Here is a 12,791-nt window from a genome sequence, read left to right as displayed (position 1 = left end):
TCTATAAAAGAATTAATTCTGCGTCTGAGAGACAGAGCCAAACGTATAGATTTACAATTCCACACTTGAGTTCCCCATCGTGTTTTAATGCATCATAAACACTTGGTGTTTTTTGGTCTCTGTTCCAATAAAAACAGAGAGCGCGGGGGTGTAATATCTGGAGCTGGGGGAAATTAAAGCTGAAGTTCCTCTCCTCCTCAGTGCACTCCCAGCTCTCTCTCTCTCACACACACACACACACACACACACACACACACACACACACACACACACACACACACACACACACACACACACACACACACACACACACACACACACACACACATACACACACACACACACACACATACACACACACAGTTAATCAGCAGCCCAGAGAGAAATCTAAGACCACATCTACACCCAGTGGAGGGAACCTGATACAACCACATCTCCCCCTCCCTACATTCCCCTCTTTTTCTTAATCATCAACACACACACACACATGCCCCTGTTGATAAATTTGACACAGGGTTCAGTATGATTAACTTAAGTTAATGAAGACTGAAAGTGATCTCAAACAAAGTAACTGAAGAAGAAAAGTCCTGCATAAGAAAATCTGGTGGACATTCCTTTTTTCTCATTTGTGCTTCTGCAGCTATTTCCAAAAGTCCTTTCAGAGCACGGCGACAAACATAACCCTTCTGACTGCAGGAAAAATAAATCATACTTTCAAGTGAAGACAAATGCCTTATCCGTTGGGAGTCGCCTCAGGCTATAGTCATAATGGCCTCCCTCATGCTCCCTTTCTGGGTTTCTTCCTTTTTGTCTCAAGGCAGGGAGTTTCCCCTGCACTAGTTTCATACATGCACCCAAACCAGCCTTACGCAGCACAAAACTAGTTCAGAAAGGAGGTGGCTTTTCTAGTTTCCAGACTCATTTCACTGTTGGCTCCAGGAGGGGGGGGGAGAAGGACCCAAACACTCAGAGTAAAAACTGCTGCCAAGCTGCACTTTCGAGCATCCTCCACTATCAAAACACAATTATACTCCGTGCATGGCACAAGGTCGTTACTCATGTCTGATCTTGTGTCGCAGCTATAAAACCGTGGATTTCCTCACGCTGCAGTCACCGTGTGTGTTTGGGCTGAGGCTCAGGCTTGGTTCGGCTGGCGCGGGGCAGGCCAGCTGCAGAAGTCTGTCTCCTGTCCTCTCTCCCCTCCTCTGCTCTCAGTGATATCAGGTTGCCACTCCTCCTCCTTCAGCCCATTACACAGGCCTCTTTATGCTGTGCTAAAAGCTGCTCATGTTCAAACACTCCTGGGAAAAGCTCCTTAAAACACGTCAGGATGAGAGGCCCTGTCTGGTAAAATATTAATAGGAAGTTAATTGGTTGTTAATGGACTGGTGCTTGGGTAGGAATCGCCCTCCATTAGATAGGCCACCAAAACAGCCATTGAGGGGAGTCATCTTACCACCTCCACGATCTAATTGTTTCCCGGTCACTGTATCCCTGAGTCGCAGTAACCTGGTGTTAAAGACATTATTGATGAAGTTTTATGGACGCTTCTGTAAGAAGGATTGTTCTTTGTGAGATCGGTATTGTGGGTTTTTGGTTACTTGAGCGTAAAGTTTTAACTGCCTCCACTTCTCTTTGCTTTTGTGTCATATTTTCCCAATTTAAAGTGAACTGTTCTTCCTTGTAATCTTTCCCCAATCTCCACATGAGGAAATATTTAAAACTTTTGTTGTTTGCGGCCAGTGTGTTTGTGCTTTCTGTGGTTCTCTTTACCCAACAGGAAAAATCCCTCTTCTGCTAGAGTAGGCATGTAATATTGATGCAGAGCAGACTCGCAGAAACACAGGAATCAAATGGAATCCAAACTAAGTTCAAATGCCGACAACAACACATACATTTTTGATCATTGCAAACCTACGAGACGCCATTCCTTTTAAGGGAAGCCACAGGGGCATGTGTAGCTGAGAATATATTTAGAAATAAGTGAAAATTCAGCATGTCTTTCAATCCCAACCTCGTTCGGCTCCAATTCATTTATGAGAGAGACAAATACTTGTTGAAAGAGGTTGCTCAGGAAATGGGGCTTAAAATGGCGGTAGAGGTTACCCAGACAGTCTGCTTTTTACAGTTCAGGCTTTTAAATGCAGAATGTAAAAATAAACCAGCTCTGAAAGACATGTTATTTCTTTTTCACCCAGCAGTCATAAGTAAATATTGTACAAAAGAACCAGTTTCTCTCAAATACATGACTTTCTCTAAATACCCTTCAACCAAACAGACTCAAGTGTTGTTAGGAAAATAGTTTCATGTGAATTTAGCCTTTTAACCCCCAAATTTTCTATCAATTTTTAACACTTTGCCATAAATTACACTTCTGATTAAATTGCTTTCTTTCCTCACTCATCCCCTTAACCGCTTTGACTTCCTTATTCGTGACTCCATCAATTTAATGGTAACCTTTTTCAAACACCGACCAAATCCGTGTCCAATTACATTACGAAGCAAATGTCAATGGATCCAGCAGATGTTGTCCCACTAACAACACGACTGCCAAGTCTCACTTTACTGATGCAAACCCAGAAGCTGCCACTGGGGGGTACCAAAACACAGGTAACAGATTTTACGTGTCAGATCAACAGACAAGGCTGCTAGAAAGAGAGGAAATAAATCAGCCAGGCCTCCTGCTTTGACTGTGTGATATGTTCTGCTTTCCTGCTGAGATCTATTACCTGGCTGGCTGAAGACTGAGATAATCCTGAGGGTGGGTGATGCAGCGGTAGAACAGACCTGTCTGTCTGGTGTTTTTTAAAGCCTGTCTGTCCACTCGACTGCATTGCAGATTGGAAGTGATTCTGCCAGACAGAACAGAAAAGAAAAAAACAGGAACACTCTTTTTACATGAACATGCACTCCCATGAGGCTCCCCCCATTCAGAGATCTGCGCTGCAATGCAACATTGTGGATTTCTGTCTCTAGCAGCATTATCAACAAGGACGTACACACTCATGCTTCAGTTTAATTACATGTTAAGCCAACATTGTTGCCACAAAGAACAGAACTTTGCTGAACTTTTAGCATTTAGCAAAAATGTCAGAGAGCCACACTGAATCACATGGTGATACACAACAGAGCACTTGCAAAGAACACTTTAAGAAACAGTAGAAAAGTTACACAGTATGAAATGTCAGCTCAGGAAAATTACTCTTGGATAAGTTTGACACTCAAAAAACAAGCATACTTTACATAAAAAGTCTTTTTTCTTTTTCTTTTTTTTCACCCATCCAAATATTTTCTTCGCTATGTTTTCTGTGCCCTCTTAACATCACAATATTCATAAATATACATTTTAAATTTGCATGTGCAGCCACTTGCAGTTTTTTTTTTAATTTTTGTTTGTGGTAAAACGAGTAAAACTGTTAGGCAGCTATTATTTTTAATGGATGATAACAGCTTTTACAAACCAGTTGATTCACCCTCTGGCGAGACAGCTTCTTAGCATGCAAGCCCTATCTGCATATTAACTGTCAATCAACGGCTCTGTTCATCTCAGGTGCGTACAGGTACATTCATTGTGGATAGAAGTAGTGCTACTGAACACAGAAAGGCTATGCAAACGTGTTTTTCTCATCAGTGTTTTGTTGTCAGTTATCAAAATGAAAGTATGGTTGGCTATTTCATGGCTCATGTAGAGGAATGCATGCTCAAAAGTGTTTTAAACTATCTCCAGAAGCATTCGGTGTGTGTGTGGTACAGATTACAGGTATTAAGAAGAACATATTAGATGCAGTTAGATTACAAGAGGCTGGAAAAATGAGCTGAATGCCCTTCTGATAACTCCTCCCTCCCCCTACATAGCTCCACATTACCCTGTAGGTAAAAAAGGGAGCTTTAACTTCATCAGAGCATAAAGCCTTTTCAGCCTTTTTAGCTTAGCAGGAAATGGCTGCAGGATCAGGCACCTGAGCTCTAGTGACATAAAGGACAATCACAAAGACTCCCCTCTCTAGGCTGTGTTGTGGAAAAGGATGGGTCTGACCATGCCCGAGAGGATCTTGGGCACGTGCACGCTTACAATCTCTGAAATCATCTCTGGAAAGTTGACACGCGTCTGCAGGGACTGCGCTTGGATGAACAGATCATAGGTGAACTGGTGTAACTTCCTCACAATCTACGAATAAAAGGGAAGAGAAAGAGGGAGAAAAAGAGGGGGAGGTCAGACAGAGGTTCCATGTAAAAAGATGACACGCCTTAATGTGTACCGCATTGAAAAAGAACAAAGCCTGCAGATAAAAGGGGAAATAACAAATGACATTGAAGCCTGTCTCTTGACATAAGCTTTAAGGGGTGATTTAAAATGATGACACCCATTGTGGCGCTCTAAGCTCCCCAGACAGCGTAAAGCCGAAGGGGTCTGACTGCAAAGTCTTGATCAACTCTGGTTTTCTGCCTTGAGGGCCCTGCCACACAATCCCATGCTGCCCTCCAGCTCATGTGGCATTAGAAGATCTGAGATGTGAGTGGGACGCGGACAAAGCTGAGCCTCTGAGGGTAAATCGACGGTGAAAGACTTGAGGGGGGGATCTAGTGTTGTGCTCCTCTCTGTCTTTGGAAGAAAAACTTTCAGCTCGTCTGATAACATCCCAATCACATCCAGGAGTTTTTCTCAAATTTCTTTTTACCTTTGGGAACAAATAGGTACTAGAAGTCCACCTGTGTTCAGTACAAAGCAGCTTATTTGCACCCTCTAGTGGTCACATGGGGCAAAAAGGTAAAACACTAAAAAGAAGGGGAAATAAAAAGATACAGTCCATGTAATTCACTTTTGACTATCCCCAGCATCAATAGAAAAATCAGAAGTTTGTGCTTCTGCACAGGTGATACTACCTTTCAGGAAATCTGGAAACGCAGAGAAAATACTAATAATCAAGAATCTCTCGCTACATTCATATCTATATCAGTGTATCTATGAGTCAATATTTATTTAATTTGATATTTACAGCCTCAAATCAGAGGTAATAAGGGATCCCACGGGACATATTACGAGAACAGAAAATCTTTGTAAGTTTTCGTTGTTTCAGTTTTTACAGGTATTCTCTATACTCAAAAAGACCTTTTTTTTCCACCAGGTTTTAATCACTTGAATCATTCAAATTAATCATACTTTTATTTTATTTTTTTTACATTTTTAAAAAAAAATTTAATCTAATTTTTTTTTATTTATTTGTTTTATTTAAAGACAAAAAAAATAAATTATACTTACGAGAGGTCATGAATGTTTAAAACACAGACAATGTGGATACATGAACAACATAAGGAAATCACTGTAAAGATTAAATTTGCTATCCTTAAATAAACCATTAGCATTTAGATGTAACATTTTATTTATCAATTAAATACCTTTATCTTTTAGAAAACAAAAAATACATTCATAAACTGCATTCTGCCCTCTCATTTCTAAATAAATATTCTCTAAATATATTGTACATAAAAAGCTGGATGTCTCAGCAAATTACTTTTTAAAGGATTATTTTTATCATTTTGTAGTTTCATGGTTTTCTTTGTGTGAAGAATTTTAGGATTTGGTATTTCAAATGAATAAATTCAAATCCAAAAACTAGGAATACCTTGGTCAGTAACTCTGCAAGTTTTCTGATACAATTCAATGTTTAACCATGGCTATAAAACAGTAACAACATTAGGGACACAGACTTCACTTTGGGCTTTTTCAGACGCTTGAAAGCAAAGGGTTAAGAGTGTTTAGATATAGTCAGCCATTCATAGTTACCTGGTGTGCCAATAAAACAAACAAAAGTGAAAATTATTTACATTCTGGGTCTGAGTTTATCTTTTCTTATTTTATTCACACAGTTTTTCTTGGAATGGAAAAAAAATGAACAACTTCTTCACTTTTAAATAAGCCGCGGGCAGAGATAAAAAATCACAGGATTTAAATGTAGAAATAAATGTCTGTGGGTAGAAAAAGCACAAAAAAAACGCAGAAATCATCACTTCCTTGTCACGTATTGCTCAGCAGTGTGCACTAATTCCTATTTCTGCTGTGTTTCTTTCTTTGACCTGATAAGCATTTCTCAGCTCCTCGACTGAGGAGCTTTGCATCATAAAGAAAATGTGTCTTCACAGTTGTTTTGGATGTCGCACCGCCACCACAAGAGGGGGGCACTTCCATTTTTTTTCTCCAAAATGCAACCAGTGTAAAGCATCTAAAATCAGAATCATATGACTCTTTGGTAGTTGAGGGCTGGGAATGTGTGCTAAATTGATATTCACCTCAGAGAACAGTGTTTCTTTTGCCAAACTGCAGTAGACTGCTGCTTTGACTTCAGAGTCACATTTTAGGTCCTCAATTTAAATAATCCAGCAATTAAAATATCAAATCTCGATGTGGGCTGTTTGGTGTATAAGTAAGGAAAAAGTCAAAATCAAGTGTTTGTCTCCTTGGGAGGCAAACTTTGATCAGTATCATTTTACGCTCCAGCAGCTTCTGTGACATTTACACATTTCTATAATAAATGTTATGTTTTTATATGTGAGGCTGAATGGTGTCTATTACCGACTGGAGGTAATCCAGCAGCTGTGTGAGCTGAAACAGCCTCTGTGTACGGGTGGTCTCTCCGCGGTGGCTGGCCAAGCGGTCCAGCTCCTTGATGTAGGAGGTCCGCAGTTCATCAAAACAACGCTGGCTCTTCAGGCCCTCCACTGGCACTGTGACCACAAAGCCAGAACACAACAATAACTCTCACAGACTCCATCCATGCCGTCAATTCTCTAAAGTATGGCCGCACTCTATTGTAGTCATATTTTACTTCATTCAGCCTAACGTATCAGACAGGGTCCCAGCTGACTTACTGATGCTGAAGAGGACCAGGGCCTTCATGCAGAGGAACTCCTCCTGGGTGACCTTCAGCATGCAAAACCTCTGGGAGAGCAGCTTCATTCGCACACAGTGTTCATACATACTGGAAACTTGCATCCGCTGGCTGTGAGGGAAAACAAAGAGTGTGAGAGGAAAGAAGGAGCACAAGGTGTGACAAGAGGGAGAGGCAGGGAGCTAAGAGAGGGTCAGGACAAGAGATACATAGAAAGATGGAAGACAATTAATGGCGGCAGATGTGAGAGCCGAGGAAAGGGTAAAAAGCAGTTGAGCTGACAAAAAATGAATAAGATGGATAATGGAAAAAGAGAACGACAGAGAGGCAAAGAAAAATGAGGGTCAGTAACAAGGGCAGGCGTCTCTATTACCATGCAGGTCAGAGCCAGCCCAACAGAGTGACAGAGGTCTAATGCAGAAAGAATGAGAGTTTTGCTAATGTTGTGCGAAACACAGAGTGAAAGCCGCTCTGGGGGCCTGTGGCTGGCTTTAGCATTCTGAGCAACACCCGCCTTCAACACGGAAAACAATTTACTGATAAGAGGCAGTGGAATTGTTATTTATGTTCCTCATGTACAATCATTTACTTTTCAAAGTCTGTGTTAACTTTTTCCAAGTACAAAGTGTAGACAAAAGACCGGAGTGGAAGTGTCAGAAACAGTTTGACAAAGGCTGGAGGAGGTTGTAGAGCAAACCCAAAACTTGTGAAAGCGAATAAAGGAACACGTCAACGCTGTAGCAGTTTTCATGACGGTTTCACAGAGATGAAACAGAATACATCATCTGCGTTGATCCCTCTGCGGCCACGTATATCAGATGCAAAGGAAAATGGAAAGAACAGAAGAGACTTGTTTGTCTCAACCTTAAAGCAGACGACATGCATTGTGAGGTTTTGAACATTTTCCTCTGAAGCTCGTTTTCCCTAATGGCTTTCTTTCAAATCCCGATGACAGGTGAACTCTCACGATATTTCAACAAACCCAGTGTCAAAATGATTATTACAGATGTTTAGGCCCAGACAAACTTTCTTTGTTTGATGAACACACTGTGCCAGACACAACAAACGTCTTTAAACTTTGTTTGACCCAATCACTTAAATGGCAAAACTTTACAGAAGTGTTGTCTTACAAAGTAAATCTGGAGCGATTTATCACCAGCTAATTTACAAACCAATTCATTTATTTTCGTCATTTTTCAAGCAGAAAAATGAAACATTTGCAGGCTAGAGATAATTTTTCTGCTTTTGGATGGCATTTTGACAGGTAATAAAGACTCTTTGGACTTCTTGTGGACTGATGGTTTGATAAGTGAAGCAGTGTGAATTTGTCACTTTTAAATCTTAGAAGTTGGGATAATTTTACAGCATTTTTAGGATTATAAACCAAACAATAATTACCAATAAATCAGTGAAACAAATTGCAAATGAGGTCTACTGTAAAATGTGTTAAGCTGCAGCTTTTAATGAATACTGTTAATGACTTACTCATTGAAGACCAGGTCTGGAGCAAAGTAGAGCAACGAGCTGTTAGTAAGTGTGTAGGACCTCCAGCCCAAAGCAAAAACCATCACGCCCATCCAAGACAACTGAATCAGAGACATCTGGTCGTCCACATGCAGGTCACGGAAACCTGTCATAAAACATGCATCCAATTAACACAAGAAGCATGATAACCAAAGATTAAAGGTACATGATTGGACATCAACGGATGGACTCATTGCTGGTCATTTTCAGCCTGCTCCTCTGGCTTAAATATGAACATACCTCCCTCTAGTGGTTAATATTTGAACAGGCTTGTTTGCTTGACGTGGGAAAGCCTGCCCCAGCTAAATATGCATAAATCTCTCGTGAGGACTTTGGTCTTAGGAGGAAATCTTAAACTTGTGCCCAACACAAAGAGAAACCACACACGATTAATAACTTGGAGGCTCATAAAAAGCTGTGAACTCTGGAGTTGTAGAGTAGATAAGTTGGATGTGATTGCCTCTCACGTCATCACTAATCTCCTGCTGAGTTTAAATGAAAGCTGGAAGTGTTTTGCTTGGCACAATGAGATAACAGTAGGTTAAGCATTGCCCTGGACCTCAAACACCAACTCTATACATGAGGTAAACACAGCCCTGCAGAGTCACCTGCATGTATGTTGCATTATTTTGCAGTGTTACCTTGGTCCAGGCCGGTTTACCTGGTATTGCCTTGGCCCAGCGCACCACGGTCACCAGCTGCCTCTCCCCCAGCTCGTTGAGGCTGGTGAGCAAGGACGCAGCGCTGTCTGGCAGGGTATGGTCATGTCCTGCATTCACCACAGCTGGCTCAATGGCCTGCAAGACACTGAGCAGGGAGAGGCAGGAGCGCAGAGGAGGGGGGATGCTGAGAGACAGAGCCTGCGATGCTGTTGAGAAAATACAGACAGAAAGCAAGGGGTAGCATTAGAAGAAAATAACATCATAAAGTAATATCTCTTGGAGCATACCAAACATTTGATCTTTTGTGACAGTAATCCTTACACTGAGGCCTGGCAGCTGCATTTCCAGACTCCAAGATGACATCTTTCCTTCCAGGCCGTTCTCCTCCAGGAACCCAAGAAGCTTGAGTTTGTTCCTCTTCTCCATTCCTGCTTTGTCCAGCTCCCTTTAGTCTGCGACCTAGAATCATCCATAGACAATACAGACAAGAACAAGATGGCAAAAGGGTAAAAGCGAGATAAGAAGGCTGAATTACAAGATGTTATGTCTGACCATTACAGAGGAGATAACTGGAAAAATCTGAGAGGAAAAAAGATAAAACTTTGCAAATGGGGCTCTTCTTAAATGCTCTTTTGGCCTTTACTAAAATGCATTTGTCACACTGTATTTAAGCCGGAACATCTAAATTGTGAGTTCTGATCCGATGCATGTGTGGTATCTGACCACCCTGACCCCATTTTCCAAAAACACTGCACGCATTCCTTCCCTTTTCTTCCTCTCATCTTTAATTTCTCACCTTTGAGGCTCATCCCCGACATGAAGCATCTCTTCAAGCGGCACGAGGCGCAGTTTTTCCGGCGCAGTTTGTCGATGGTACAGTCGTTCCGGCTGGCACACAGGTGGTTCTGCTTACCTGGTGGTACACAAAAGTCCCGGGGGATGAGGGAGTGAGTTCAACAATGCCTAGGCTTCCACTCATAGCAACGCTATGTGGGCGTTTGCTGATACCAAATAACTCACCCTCATGAAGTCAGGTCAGTGTGCCCTGTTTGCATGAGCCAGCGTGTGGGTGTAAGAAATTAAATAAGTGGTTGAGAGAAAGTGTGTGTTTGAGGGCCCATGTGTGCATGTGTGTGTGTGTGACACCCACCTGCAGCAGCCCTCTTGAAGAACACTTTACAGCTGCCACAGGTGACTGCTCCATAGTGACAACCCGAAGCATCGTCCCCGCACACCTGACACACTCTCCGGTCTGACAGGTACACACCTGGAAACAAATCCTCGTGCCTGTACGAACACATAGAAACACAATGAGCAGACGCAGCTTTTGCATCTTAACTGCTACACCATGCAAAAAAAGACTGGGTCAATAGGTCTCTCCCTCAAATGTTTATTATTCAGGGCAGAAGCTTCTAAAATCAATCCCATTTATAAGAGCAGATTCCTCAGTTTGTTGACTTTGTGAATATCAAGTTATGTTTGACAGAAATCTGTGGATTAAGACCTGAAGACTTAGTTTTTTTAAGACTTCCTTTAGAATCAGAAAGAGGGAACAGCGTGTTTTCGAAGCACGGAGCAACAGGTGCTGTATCTCTGGTTTATAGTGGTACTGATATTTGTAGAGCTAGTCACAGCACAAATAAGGACAGTGTTGGAAAGTTAGGGATAAGGTGAACTTTGATTCCGTCTAGCTACACGTAGACATACAACACAGCCAAGGCCAAGAAAAGCACATGGCACTGTCCTGAAAGAGCAGCAATGACTGAAAATGTCTCCAGAGGGAATTGTGAATGGCATCACAAAAAAAAAAAAAAAAAAAAAACCAAAGACATGGAAATTTTTTTAATAGGGTAATGAAGTTTAAACATTTGATTTATGTATGCTGTCTTCTAATACACTCATGCTGTTCCACAATGATATAAAGTAAACGATGAAGAAAAACAGAGCCTCCATAAAACATTAAGATGGTTTTAATAAAGCACCCAATTGATGACACTTTATTTTAGTATCGTTAATTTGATGTAGCATCGAAGCATGGCCTGTGGACACGCTGCAGCTGCCCTTTTGTTTTGGAATAAAGCAATATGAGACTGAGTGGCAGAACAGTATGCGCGTCTTTCTTGACAGGACCTCTCCTGACCGGTTGCCAATGAAGAGCAAGTGAGAACAAATCTTTTCCAGGAGCTCATACTTACCTGAAAGTACGATCCGTGCAATTCACCCAGACCGAGGGCTCTGTCTTGATGGCTGAAAAGTTGGCGTGCCCTTGAGGGATTGCACTTTGGTAACTTTCCACTTGACCATACCCCTGCGCCTCTTCGGCTCGCGTGCCACCTTTGCCACCCTGCTCACCCTTGTTGTACCAGACACAGCGGCACTCGTGCCTTGATCCAAAAGAGGCTTGGCCACCGTTACAGTATTTACATAATGAATTGTGTCCGTCGGACGCGCCTCTCGCCGGCTCCGATCGTCCGTTGTATGCGCACCACACACCCGGGGTCTGCCTGTAGCGGTCTGGATTAACGTGATATGCAGAGTACGGCTCCAAAGGTAAAGGAGTCTCCACCTGAGAGGGCTCGGGCAGCTCATTCATTGGGCTCATAAACAAGTTTGATTCCTTGCAGACATATCTGGATATCACTGGACCACGCGTCACGGTTTGCGCGCTGTCCATTTCCCCCGACCTGAGCAGCTCCATGCAGCTCACCTGCTGTATGCCGTCCGCTTCTTCTCTCAGGTTAGTTTCATCCAGCAGCAGACCGTTGCTTTCTGGGTTCATGTTCCGAGCCGCCCCTAACTCCGGCACTCCTCGGGAACTACTCTCCACCACGGGCTCGAAGTCTGTGAAGGCGCTGCTGGAGCACTGGTTCATGTTGTTGAGCGGAGAGGAGACCGTATCCAAACCCAAGGACACAGACACAGCCTTACTAAGCTCAGCACTGCTCGGGCACGCACAAGGGTCCGCATTATCAAACAGATCCCGCTCATTCATTATTAAATAGTTTCTTCAAACGCAGCCAAGCTCGAGGGAAATACCTCAACTCGCGTCGGCACGGTAAAAGCAGCGCGCTGACTGCACCGAGAGCAAATAAAACAACACTTTCCAGGCAAGAAAACGCCTACCCTGCGAGACTCCTGTCATATATCTCAGCGGAGAGGAAACTCAGAGACCTCGTCTACGTAGGCTGTACACGGAAGGGACGTCCCGTCGATTTGTTTAGCGGGTGAAGGGGTGCGAACTTTCTCCTAAGTATCAGTTTTTCACACGCCGGAGCAACAGGCTTTCTGCCTCCACATGATACGCAACTGTCACACACCGAGAAAAAGGACTTTGAACTCTGGCATGCTGGACGGTTTATAGTCTGAACAACAACCCCAAATGTTAACTTATCTCAATCGAAATCCAAGCGCTGCTCCTCCCGTTATTCAGAGCAAAACCAACCATAGGTCTCGCGAGAATTTAACCATGGTTTAACAGTGAATTCACTGCAAATACAATGAAATACAATAATATAAAACAGGCCGCTGCCATGTCTCTGAACCTCTGAACAGCACCGCTCACAATGGCAGCAGCTATGTGCTTCTGTGATGAGATTCAACTTCCGTTTAGTTGAACCAAAAGAATTTGAGTTCAATATAATTTCTCCTGAAAGCAGCTGTGGTGATATAAGAACAAATCACGAACAATCTGTTCTTCCTCATGATAGTAATGGTACAT

The 12,791-nt window shown here is 42.6% G+C and overlaps 1 protein-coding gene across 1 annotated transcript; it reads right to left on the bottom strand.

Annotated features, from left to right (window-relative positions):
* Window positions 1-3,085: 3,085 nt before the first annotated feature.
* LOC141793417 (progesterone receptor-like) lies at window positions 3,086-12,499 on the bottom strand. The gene is made up of 9 exons (XM_074674113.1): window positions 11,269-12,499; window positions 10,224-10,360; window positions 9,870-9,986; window positions 9,395-9,532; window positions 9,073-9,279; window positions 8,373-8,517; window positions 6,868-6,998; window positions 6,572-6,723; window positions 3,086-4,168 (listed from the first exon to the last, which is right to left on the bottom strand). The coding sequence occupies exons 1-9, from the start codon at window positions 12,063-12,065 to the stop codon at window positions 4,004-4,006; spliced, it is 1,989 nt and encodes a 662-aa protein (XP_074530214.1). The 5' UTR covers window positions 12,066-12,499; the 3' UTR covers window positions 3,086-4,003.
* Window positions 12,500-12,791: the final 292 nt, after the last annotated feature.

This window comes from Halichoeres trimaculatus, unplaced genomic scaffold (assembly GCF_033239565.1).
Source record: "Halichoeres trimaculatus isolate MK-OKI-2021-1 unplaced genomic scaffold, fHalTri1.1 fHalTri1_scaffold_7, whole genome shotgun sequence".
Taxonomy (NCBI): domain Eukaryota; kingdom Metazoa; phylum Chordata; class Actinopteri; order Labriformes; family Labridae; genus Halichoeres; species Halichoeres trimaculatus.
The sequence above is the reverse complement of the archived record's forward strand: the minus strand, read 5'-3'. Positions and strand labels throughout refer to the sequence as shown.